At 48.5% G+C, this 12,522-nt stretch overlaps 1 protein-coding gene across 8 annotated transcripts in view; it reads left to right on the forward strand.

Moving 5' to 3' along the window:
- epha7 (eph receptor A7) overlaps positions 1-12,522 on the forward strand; it is an 88,431-nt gene that overhangs the window by 60,291 nt on the left and 15,618 nt on the right. For 4 of the 8 annotated variants that reach the window (XM_077220265.1, XM_077220261.1, XM_077220263.1 and 1 more), the window contains exon 7: positions 12,087-12,273. In XM_077220265.1, the coding sequence (XP_077076380.1) occupies positions 12,087-12,273 (187 nt within the window). The remainder of the gene's footprint in view (positions 1-12,086; positions 12,274-12,522) is intronic. The other 4 variants (XM_077220266.1, XM_077220262.1, XM_077220264.1 and 1 more) reach the window with 1 other exon arrangement.

The following is a 12,522-nucleotide window of genomic DNA, read 5'->3' on the forward strand; positions in this document are numbered from 1 at the left end:
GGAATAAACCTTACTCTTCACGACTTTTTAGCCCTCAAGTTAACACTTATTCGAGAATAAGAGGCCTAAAAGAGTATGGTTATGAGGCGATGCCCCAGGCGGAACAGAATTTAGCCAGCTATCTTTCGCCTGGTCCCGCATCGTCCCTGAAAGCCTCGGCTTTGCCCACTAGACCGCTTAAAGCCACCTCGGTTTTAGTCGGCAAAGCTTATACGGCAGCAGGTCAAGCTGGAGCATGTCTGCACACAATGACAGTGCTTCAGGCTTATCAAGCTGACCTGCTGGGGGATCTGGATAGTAGTGAGGGAATTTCTCATGACGATATTCGAGAACTTTGTCGGGCTACCGATCTTTCTCTCAGGGCTACTAAGGAGACCGCCAGAGCAATTGGGCGGTCTATGGCAGCCTTGGTAGCTACTGAGAGACATTTATGGTTAAATCTGTCAGAGATTAAAGAAAAAGATCGAGCTTTTTTATTAGATGCTCCGCTTGAACCTTCTGGTCTCTTCGGCGACGCAGTCCACGCGGTCGTCGAGAGATTTCAGGAGTCTAAAAAACAAGCTGACGCTTTTAAAAAGTTTATCCCTCGCCGTGTCCAGCCCCCTGGGGCTGCTGGGCGTGAGCAGCCCCAGCCGTCGAGCTCATCATATCGTGTGCATCAGAAAGAGAGTGTTGCATCTCGTGCACCTCCACGTAGAGACTGGAGACAGACGCAACCCTCTCAACCGAAGTCTTCTAAGTCGAAGCCGGATCTGAGGACCGTTCTTCAGGCGAAGAAGACTTCGGTTAAAAAAAAAAGGTCCTGATGTTCACGCATCAGGCCTGTGAGGACAGCCCCGACCGAAGTGGAGCGGTGTACACCTCATTTTACGGTGCCCGTTCCATTTCGGGGTCCTCACGAGACCGTTCTGCCAACCCTGCCACCCTCGGTGCTTCAGGGTGCAGCGGTCTCCAGCGAGTCGCTGATGCTATGCTGCGGCACAGCATCGGTTTCGCGCCCTCTGAGGGGGGCCTTAGAGCGGCCAGTTCAGGTAGTTCCTGCCATTATGTTTCAGGCTCCGGAATTGGCTGTCTCGATAACACCAGAGACCAGCCTCGAGAGGCTGGTTCCCTTAGTAAATTTTCTGGCAGCGTGGAAGCTTCTGCCGAATATTTCTCATTGGGACCTGCAGATTGTAGAGAAAGGATACAGAATCCAGTTTGGTTCTCGTCCTCCTCGTTACAACGGGGTGCTGCCCACAGTGGTGCATACCGAGCAGGCTCTGGTAATGGAGCAAGAGGTAAAGGCCCTGTTAGCAAAGGAAGCTATAGAACAGGTGTACTCACCCGACAGAGAGTCGGGTTTTTACAGCCGTTATTTCATTGTTCCAAAAAAGGATGGGGGGTTGCGTCCCATTTTAGATCTTCGTCTGTTGAATCGTTCAGTACAGAAACTCAAGTTCAAGATGCTGACACTCAAACAGATCGCGACTCAAATCAGATCCGAGGACTGGTTTGTCACGATAGATCTGAAGGACGCCTACTTCCATATCTCCATCCTCCCTCAGCACAGGAAGTTCCTAAGGTTTTCTTTCGGGGGCAAAGAATACCAATATCGGGTTCTTCCTTTCGGTCTAGCTTTATCACCCCGCACGTTCACGAAATGCGTGGATGCAGCTCTAGCCCCTCTCAGGCTTCAGGGCATACGTATTCTGAACTACATCGACGACTGGCTGGTTCTGGCGGAATCAGAGCAGTCGGCGGTTCGGCACCGAGGTGTCGTTCTCGCTCATATGCAGATGTTGGGGTTGAGGCTCAACGCCAAGAAGAGTGTTCTTTCTCCAGTACAGAGAACCACTTTCCTTGGTGTGGTATGGGATTCAGTGACGATGCGGGCCACTCTATCGCCCGTTCGTGTAGCTGCTATCCTGACAGCCACCAAAGAGCTAAAGCTAGGCCAGTCACGCACTGTGAAACAGTTCGAGAGACTGTTGGGTCTCTTGGTGGCAGCGTCCAACGTTGATTCCTTTTGGCCTGCTGTACATGAGACCTTTACAGTGGTGGCTAAGGACCAGAGGGTTCTCCCCGAGGGGAAACCCACTTCGTATGATCAAGGTCACGCGGCGGTGCCTTCGTGCCTTAATTATATGGAGGAAACATTGGTTCTTAACCCAGGGTCCGGTATTGGGAGCTCTTTGCCATCGTGTTACGATCTCGACAGATGCTTCCCTCACCGGCTGGGGAGCGGTAATGGAAGGCCGCTCGGTTCAGGGTCTGTGGAAAAGTCATCATCTTTCGTGGCACATCAATTGCCTGGAGATGATGGCTGTCTTCAATGCGTTGAGACAGTTTCTCCCAGACCTGAGGGGCCATCATGTGCTTGTACGAACAGACAACACATCAGTGGTCTCTTATCTGAACCGTCAGGGGGGTCTGCGGTCGCGTCCGCTCTGCAAACTGGCGCACCAGATCCTCCTGTGGTCTCTGGGGAAGGTACTCTCCCTGAGGGCAGTGTATATTCCTGGGGACCAGAATGTGGGGGCAGACATCCTGTCGAGGCAGGAGCTGAGGCCAGGGGATTGGAGACTCCACCCCGAGGCGGTGGAGAAAATTTGGGAGTTTTACGGCCAAGCAGAGGTGGATCTGTTTGCGTCTCAGCACACGACGCACTGTCCACTTTGGTTCTCCCTTACTCACCCAGCCCCCCTGGGGCTGGATGCTATGGTGCAGACGTGGCCGAGGCTACGTCTGTACGCATTTCTCCCTGTTGCTCTGCTCCCAGGAGTTCTGGAACGAGTCCGCCAGTACGGAATAAGCCTACTGCTTGTAGCACCACGCTGGCCGAGTCGGATCTGGTTTGCGGACCTGATCCATCTCTTAGACGGTCCTCCCTTGGAGATCCCGATCAGGAGAGACCTTCTGTCTCAGGCCGGGGGCACAATATTTCACCCTCGGCCAGAGATTTGGAACCTGTGGGTTTGGCCTCTGAGGGGGCCCAACTCATAGAGAGTGGTCTCTCAGCTGAGGCTGCTGAGACCATCCTAAGCTCCAGAGCTCCAGCTACTAGGAAACTATATGCGCTGAAATGGAAAGTTTTTTCTGTATGGTGTCACCGACATCAGTGGGATCCGGTTAACTGTTCTGTGAGCACAGTACTCGAGTTCTTGCAGGAGCGCTTTACGTCAGGTTTATGTCCTTCCACACTTAAGGTTTACGTGGCGTCCATTGCGGCTTACCACGCCCTGGTTGGGGGTACATCGTTGGGTCGAGACCCCCTGATTACACGTTTCCTTCGTGGCACACTGAGGCTGAGGCCTGCAACTCGCACTAGGGTGCCAGCTTGGGATTTGGCATTAGTACTAGAAGGCCTGTCTAGGGCTCCATTCGAGCCCTTAGATTCGGTTTCAGAGAAATTTCTTACCCTTAAGACTATCTTTCTGCTAGCTATTTCGTCCCTTAAGAGAGTTGGAGACCTTCAGGCCCTTTCGGTTTCCCCCACTTGCCTTGAGTTTGCACCGGGGATGGTCAAGGCATTCTTATATCCAAAACAGGGATACGTCCCTAAGGTGCCGACCTTGATTCCGAGGCCTATCGTGCTGCAGGCTTTCTGTCCTCTTCCTTTTACATCGGCGGACCAGGAAAGGCTGAACCTCTTGTGTCCAGTGCGAGCACTGGATACTTATGTTCATCGGACATCTTCTATGAGGAAGTCCGACCAGTTATTTATTTGCTTTGGATCACCTAAGAAGGGTCTTCCTGCTTCTAAACAGACGGTTAGCAAGTGGATAGTCGAGGCTATTTCACTTGCATACGAGTACTCTGACCATCCGTGTCCCTTGGTGGTCAGAGCTCACTCAACGAGGGGTATGGCGGCCTCTAAAGCCTTGTTATTTGGGGTTTCCCTCCAAGACGTTTGTGATGCGGCAGGCTGGTCCTCACCGCTCACATTCGTCAGGTTTTACAGTTTGGACCTGGATGCTGCCCCAGGTTCTCAGGTGCTTAGTGCTTAGTTACAACAGACTGACACTCAGGTACTTGGAATTCTGGCGCTTTGGGTATTCTCGTTCCCATGGCGTCGATGGACGCATCGTTGAGTTCCCTTCGTAAGGGAACGTCTCAGGTTACTATTGTAACCATAGTTCCCTGAGAACAGGGAACGAGACGATGCGTCACCCTGCCATACTTCCTGCATCCCTGTGATCGGCTTGCTTCGGCAATTTTCGAAGCTAATGCCGGTTTGCACCGGATGTGCTTTTATCAATTCCTGGTCATGACGTCACCCGCCCGTGACGCTCATTCTTTCCATTGGACTAGTTGACATAGATGCTTCAGACGCAGTCACGCTGGGGGCGTTCCCATGGCGTCGATGGACGCATCGTCTCGTTCCCTGTTCTCAGGGAACTATGGTTACAATAGTAACCTGAGACGTTTTGTTTGTGCGGCTTCGGTTTTTAAAATATTAGACCAATTATAGACGATAGTATCAAAACCCGTCAGATTCCGTGATGACCCTATATATTTATAAATATCTGATCAATATGCTTTATAAAATAGAAAAGGGAGATGGTTAAACATCACATGAGTCACTTTATTGAACATTACAGTCAGTTATGAAGAAATAAAGAGCGGTCAAATTTTTTGGTAGCTATGAATTTGACCCATCATATTCTGTGATCTCAGAGTAGGTGCATTTGTAAAGAAAACCTGTAGGATCTCCAACATTATTGGGTAATTATAGTTAATAGTAATAAGAATAAAGTTAAGCATATGTGTATCAGACAATGACATATTTAATACAAAACGAAACAATCATTAACACAGTCCTGCATCAGACAACAACAGCGCAGCATAATGTTGACATCAAACGGGTGATAAAGCAGAACATTCTCCCAGACGGTCTAACAACGCACTGGTTCCCTTTCGAGGGAACTCGCGATGCGTCACTTGACGCTTTGGGAACGCCCCCAGCGTGCATGCGTCTGAGCATCAATGTCAACTAGTCCAATGGAAAGAATGAGCGTCACGGGCGGGTGACGTCATGACCAGGAAGGGATAAAGGCTCACCCGGTGAAACGCGGCATTAGCTTCTGTGTCTCAGCAAGCGATCTGTGTCATTTTGTCTCTGTCTATTTACTGTTGTCTGTTGCGGAAAAGGATGGAAACTAAGCAAGTGTACAAACTGTGTGTTTCTCCCTGCCCGCGTTATTTAACGGGTGGGGACACACACGAGCTTTGTGTCGTTTGTTTGGGAGTGGAGCATGCGGTCTCAGCCTTCGAGGGGGCTGAGTGCCAGCACTGTGAGATGTTACCGCTTCGCATGCTCCGCTCTCGCCTGTCACTCTTTGATAAAGTGAGTGGGCAGGCTCGCGATCCACAGGGATCAGGACCCGCGTCTGCTGAGGCGGCGCGGAGAATGCATTCCTGGGGATCGCAAAAGGATCTTTCGGAGGGGTTGGAGACGGGTCCGAGGGCTCTTTCTCCTTCCTTACCCGAGAGATCCAGTGCTCTCTCCCCGGTGTCGGAAGCACGCTCTGCGGTTTCTTTCGCCCGGGGAGAGAGCCCTCCACTACTTTGTTGCTCTTCCTCCGAGGAGGTTGATGTGATGAGTGTGGAGAGTGTAAGCACACACATGGGGGAAAGGGATTCACAATTTATTTCCCCAGCATATGATGAGCTGGTGGATGTTATGTCGCGGGCTGTAGAGAAATTAAATATTGAATGGCCATCTGAGAATAAGGGCGCTCGTCCTAAAAGCAAATTAGATGAGCGCTTTTTATCTTCAACCACATTATCTCCACCACGAGGGCTTCCATTTTTTCCCGATTTACACAATGAGATTTCAAAATCGTGGAATAAACCATACTCATCACGTCTTTTCAGCCCTCATGTTAACACTTATTCGAGAATAAGAGGGCTGAAAGAGTATGGTTATGAGGCGATGCCCCAGGCGGAAGAGAATTTAGCCAGTTATCTTTCCCCTGGTCCCGCATCGTCTCTGAAAGCCTCGGCTTTGCCCACTAGACCGCTTAAAGCCACTTCGGTGTTAGTGGGCAAAGCTTATACGGCAGCAGGTCAAGCTGGAGCATGTCTGCATACTATGGCAGTGCTCCAGGCTTATCAAGCTGACCTGCTGGGGGATCTGGATAGTAGTGAGGGAGTCAGTCATGACGAGATTCGTGAACTTCGTCGGGCTACCGATCTTTCTCTCAGGGCTACTAAGGAGACCGCCAGAGCAATTGGGCGGTCTATGGCAGCCTTGGTAGCTACTGAGAGACATTTATGGTTGAATCTGTCTGAAATCAAAGAAAAAGATCGAGCTTTTTTATTAGATGCTCCGCTTGAACCTTCTGGTCTCTTCGGCGACGCAGTCCACGCGGTCGTCGAGAGATTTCAGGAGTCAAAAAAACAAGCGGACGTTTTTAAAAAGTTTATCCCTCGCCGGGTCCAGCCCCCTGGGGCTGCTGGGCGTGAGCAGCCCCAGCCGTCAAGCTCATCATATCGTGTGCATCAGAAAGAGAGTGTTGCGTCTCGTGCACCTCCACGTAGAGACTGGAGACAGACGCAACCCTCTCAACCGAAGTCTTCTAAGTCGAAGCCGGATCTGAGGACCGTTCTTCAGGCGAAGAAGACTTCGGTTCAAAAAAAAAAAAAGGTCCTGATGTTCACGCATCAGGCCTGTGAGGACAGCCCCGACCGAAGTGGAGCGGTGTACACCTCATTTTACGGTGCCCGTTCCATTTCGGGGTCCTCACGAGACCGTTCTGCCAACCCTGCCACCCTCGGTGCTTCAGGGCGCAGCGGTCTCCAGCGAGTCGCTGATGCTATGCTGCGGCACAGCATCGGTTTCGCGCCCTCTGAGGGGGGCCTTAGAGCGGCCAGTTCAGGTAGTTCCTGCCATTATGTTTCAGGCTCCGGAATTGGCTGTCTCGATAACACCAGAGACCAGCCTCGAGAGGCTGGTTCCCTTAGTAAATTTTCTGGCAGCGTGGAAGCTTCTGCCGAATATTTCTCATTGGGTCCTGCAGATTGTAGAGAAAGGATACAGAATCCAGTTTGGTTCTCGTCCTCCTCGTTACAACGGGGTGCTGCCCACAGTGGTGCATCCCGAGCAGGCTCTGGTAATGGAGCAAGAGGTAAAGGCCCTGTTAGCAAAGGAAGCTATAGAACAGGTGTACTCACCCGACAGAGAGTCGGGTTTTTACAGCCGTTATTTCATTGTTCCAAAAAAGGATGGGGGGTTGCGTCCCATTTTAGATCTTCGTCTGTTGAATCGTTCAGTACAGAAACTCAAGTTCAAGATGCTGACACTCAAACAGATCGCGACTCAAATCAGATCCGAGGACTGGTTTGTCACGATAGATCTGAAGGACGCCTACTTCCATATCTCCATCCTCCCTCAGCACAGGAAGTTCCTAAGGTTTTCTTTCGGGGGCAAAGAATACCAATATCGGGTTCTTCCTTTCGGTCTAGCTTTATCACCCCGCACGTTCACGAAATGCGTGGATGCAGCTCTAGCCCCTCTCAGGCTTCAGGGCATACGTATTCTGAACTACATCGACGACTGGCTGGTTCTGGCGGAATCAGAGCAGTCGGCGGTTCGGCACCGAGGTGTCGTTCTCGCTCATATGCAGATGTTGGGGTTGAGGCTCAACGCCAAGAAGAGTGTTCTTTCTCCAGTACAGAGAACCACTTTCCTTGGTGTGGTATGGGATTCAGTGACGATGCGGGCCACTCTATCGCCCGTTCGTGTAGCTGCTATCCTGACAGCCACCAAAGAGCTAAAGCTAGGCCAGTCACGCACTGTGAAACAGTTCGAGAGACTGTTGGGTCTCTTGGCGGCAGCGTCCAACGTGATTCCTTTTGGCCTGCTGTACATGAGACCTTTACAGTGGTGGCTAAGGACCAGAGGGTTCTCCCCGAGGGGAAACCCACTTCGTATGATCAAGGTCACGCGGCGGTGCCTTCGTGCCTTAATTATATGGAGGAAACATTGGTTCTTAACCCAGGGTCCGGTATTGGGAGCTCTTTGCCATCGTGTTACGATCTCGACAGATGCTTCCCTCACCGGCTGGGGAGCGGTAATGGAAGGCCGCTCGGTTCAGGGTCTGTGGAAAAGTCATCATCTTTCGTGGCACATCAATTGCCTGGAGATGATGGCTGTCTTCAATGCGTTGAGACAGTTTCTCCCAGACCTGAGGGGCCATCATGTGCTTGTACGAACAGACAACACATCAGTGGTCTCTTATCTGAACCGTCAGGGGGGTCTGCGGTCGCGTCCGCTCTGCAAACTGGCGCACCAGATCCTCCTGTGGTCTCTGGGGAAGGTACTCTCCCTGAGGGCAGTGTATATTCCTGGGGACCAGAATGTGGGGGCAGACATCCTGTCGAGGCAGGAGCTGAGGCCAGGGGACTGGAGACTCCACCCCGAGGCGGTGGAGAAAATTTGGGAGTTTTACGGCCAAGCAGAGGTGGATCTGTTTGCGTCTCAGCACACGACGCACTGTCCACTTTGGTTCTCCCTTACTCACCCAGCCCCCCTGGGGCTGGATGCTATGGTGCAGACGTGGCCGAGGCTACGTCTGTACGCATTTCCCCCTGTTGCTCTGCTCCCAGGAGTTCTGGAACGAGTCCGCCAGTACGGAATAAGCCTACTGCTTGTAGCACCACGCTGGCCGAGTCGGATCTGGTTTGCGGACCTGATCCATCTCTTAGACGGTCCTCCCTTGGAGATCCCGATCAGGAGAGACCTTCTGTCTCAGGCCGGGGGCACAATATTTCACCCTCGGCCAGAGATTTGGAACCTGTGGGTTTGGCCTCTGAGGGGGCCCAACTCATAGAGAGTGGTCTCTCAGCTGAGGCTGCTGAGACCATCCTAAGCTCCAGAGCTCCAGCTACTAGGAAACTATATGCGCTGAAATGGAAAGTTTTTTCTGTATGGTGTCACCGACATCAGTGGGATCCGGTTAACTGTTCTGTGAACACAGTACTCGAGTTCTTGCAGGAGCGCTTTACGTCAGGTTTATGTCCTTCCACACTTAAGGTTTACGTGGCGGCCATTGCGGCTTACCACGCCCTGGTTGGGGGTACATCGTTGGGTCGAGACCCCCTGATTACACGTTTCCTTCGTGGCACACTGAGGCTGAGGCCTGCAACTCGCACTAGGGTGCCAGCTTGGGATTTGGCATTAGTACTAGAAGGCCTGTCTAGGGCTCCATTCGAGCCCTTAGATTCGGTTTCAGAGAAATTTCTTACCCTTAAGACTATCTTTCTGCTAGCTATTTCGTCCCTTAAGAGAGTTGGAGACCTTCAGGCCCTTTCGGTTTCCCCCACTTGCCTTGAGTTTGCACCGGGGATGGTCAAGGCATTCTTATATCCAAAACAGGGATACGTCCCTAAGGTGCCGACCTTGATTCCGAGGCCTATCGTGCTGCAGGCTTTCTGTCCTCCTCCTTTTACATCTGCGGACCAGGAAAGGCTGAACCTCTTGTGTCCAGTGCGAGCACTGGATACTTATGTTCATCGGACATCTTCTATGAGGAAGTCCGACCAGTTATTTATTTGCTTTGGATCACCTAAGAAGGGTCTTCCTGCTTCTAAACAGACGGTTAGCAAGTGGATAGTCGAGGCTATTTCACTTGCATACGAGTACTCTGACCATCCGTGTCCCTTGGTGGTCAGAGCTCACTCAACGAGGGGTATGGCGGCCTCTAAAGCCTTGTTATTTGGGGTTTCCCTCCAAGACGTTTGTGATGCGGCAGGCTGGTCCTCACCGCTCACATTCGTCAGGTTTTACAGTTTGGACCTGGATGCTGCCCCAGGTTCTCAGGTGCTTAGTGCTTAGTTCCAACAGACTGACACTCAGGTACTTGGAATTCTGGCGTTTTGGGTATTCTCGTTCCCAAAGCGTCAAGTGACGCATCGCGAGTTCCCTCGAAAGGGAACGTCTCAGGTTACTACTGTAACCATAGTTCCCTGAGAAAGGGAACGAGACGATGCGTCACCCTGCCATACTTCCTGCTTCCCTGTGATCGGCTTGCTTCGACTTTTTGAAGCTAATGCCGCGTTTCACCGGGTGAGCCTTTATCCCTTCCTGGTCATGACGTCACCCGCCCGTGACGCTCATTCTTTCCATTGGACTAGTTGACATTGATGCTCAGACGCATGCACGCTGGGGGCGTTCCCAAAGCGTCAAGTGACGCATCGTCTCGTTCCCTTTCTCAGGGAACTATGGTTACAGTAGTAACCTGAGACGTTCTATCACCTGCAAACGTGTAATAATCCTCGGAAACACTACAAATTCTCTGTTCACGCTTCCCTTCATCTGCCAGTAAATTTACGCTCGTATCAGCCATAGACAGTAAAAGAAAGGTATCAGCTCTGCCGCCGCCATGTTTCCTTCCAACACCTCAAAATGTTGCCGAGCCCCGCCTTGATGCAGTGATTGACAAGAGCGGGAGGGGGCGGGGCGGAGCGGGGCAGGGGCGTGATCGGCTCGGAATGCATTTTCAATTTGCACATTGAATTTTGCTACATTCATTGCGGGACATTTAATGAAAATGCAATCGCAAGTGTCTTAACTGTGAGTGTAAATGCAATTAAGAAAAATAAAATTTAAATGATCATTTTGCTACAGTTTTTGCCTGAACATTTTAAACAGATCTAAAAATTCCTTTAATACATTTTCATTTTAATTTTGCAACTTAGAAAGCGTTAAAATATGTATTCAATTTACATATTAAAACATATGTATGAAATGGCAAATGTAAATTATATAATTGAATTATCATTTTCATTTTGCACCAAACGTTGCACAAATGTAATGGAAAATGTTAATTTAAATACAGAAATATATTGCCATTTTACATATTGCATTGTCATTTTACATATTTCATAATAATTTTGCATATTACATTTCAAATTGAATATTGCTACACATAAGCTTCCATAATGGCGTTCACACAGGTGATGCAGGTTTGAATCAGTTTCATGTATTGAAAAACATTTCCACCTTAACATAAATATATACTTTTTATAGAGATATTTAAAAAAAAAAATATATATATATATATAGATTTAAAAATATATATATGTTTTTTGTGTCTATTATGCTCCCGACTATTTTTTTAAAAATACAGTAAAAACATTGTGTAATATTACAATTTAAAATACCTCTTTCTTTCTTTCTTTCTTTCTTTCTTTCTTTCTTTCTTTCTTTCTTTCTTTCTTTCTTTCTTTCTTTCTTTTCTTTCTTTCTTTAAAAAAAAACCTTGCTGACCCCAACATTTTTAACACTAGTGACTTTTTTCCTTGTGATTGTGAGTTTATATCTCATAATTGTGACTGTACTTCATGTAAATGCAACTTTTGTCTTGTAATTCCTTTTTTTGTCATATACATATCACTATTGTGACTTTATCTCAATGTGACATTATCTTGTAATTGTGTATTTATCTCACAATATTAACTGCCACAATTCCAACTTTATTTAACTCTAAATGTATTTTTATTTTATCTGTTTTATTATGAAGTTGAATTGGACATGCAGGTAGATGATTATTATGAAAGCATATAGCTAAATTAATTTCGTTAGAATTAATTTCAAACATTTGAATATTACTGTGGTAGTAGAACCAGTACAAACTGCTTCATTTTTGTTGTACAAGTTGACAATAAAAAAAAGTGAATTTTCTTTTTTTATATATATACTAAAAATAGAACACCTTCATACATCTTTTGCATACCATTGTCAACACACTGTGACACTCTAATCTTAAACTAGCCTACTACATAGAAGTACAGATAGCATGTCAATTGGGATATAGCTGTAGTCTGTGTGGGTGTGTTTCCTCAAGCTCTCTTTGACATTCCAATTGTAAATGAAGCACCAGCTCCTCGCAAACAGCTTGCTTCTGGTTACCTAGGTTACGGATGAAAAACTGTGATATTGCTTCTGCTTGAACTCTTTACATGTGAAAAGGGCCAAATGCTCCAGTATTCGCTGCCAAACACTTCAGCGTAACCCCCCTCTATAAAGAATTTGTACAATTTTGTGCTTTTGATACCCTGTGACAAGATTGTTATTTTGTTTTCTTCTTTTGAACCTGAAGGACCAGAAGGATCGCATTTACTCCACCGTGAAGTCAAAGTCCACTTCAGCTACAGTCAATAATCTGAAGCCAAGCACAGCGTACGTCTTTCAGATTCGAGCATTCACCGCTGCGGGATACGGCACCTTCGGACCAAGACTAGAGGTCACCACCAAGGAAGAATCCACTGGATCTGGTGAGCAAAACAGTATGTGATTGTTATCTACCTTTGCTAATTGGCCTCCTAGTTTAGCTCTAGTTTACCAAGGTTTGGCATTATGATCTATCCGATTACACCTGAAAGCAAGGTCCAGCTTCTTCCAGATAAAATCTCTGACCCAGACTGTTCCTAAGACATTGTGTATTTTCGATAAGATGTTTCGGTTCCCTCTGCAGTTTGTCAATGAGCACAGTGTTTTCGATTCGGAGAAACAAACCTAACGTGAAACAATCCAAC

This window comes from Siphateles boraxobius, unplaced genomic scaffold, assembly GCF_051911475.1.
Source record: "Siphateles boraxobius isolate OS27281-9 unplaced genomic scaffold, OSU_SipBor_1 8, whole genome shotgun sequence".
In the NCBI taxonomy this organism is placed as follows: Eukaryota; Metazoa; Chordata; class Actinopteri; order Cypriniformes; family Leuciscidae; genus Siphateles; species Siphateles boraxobius.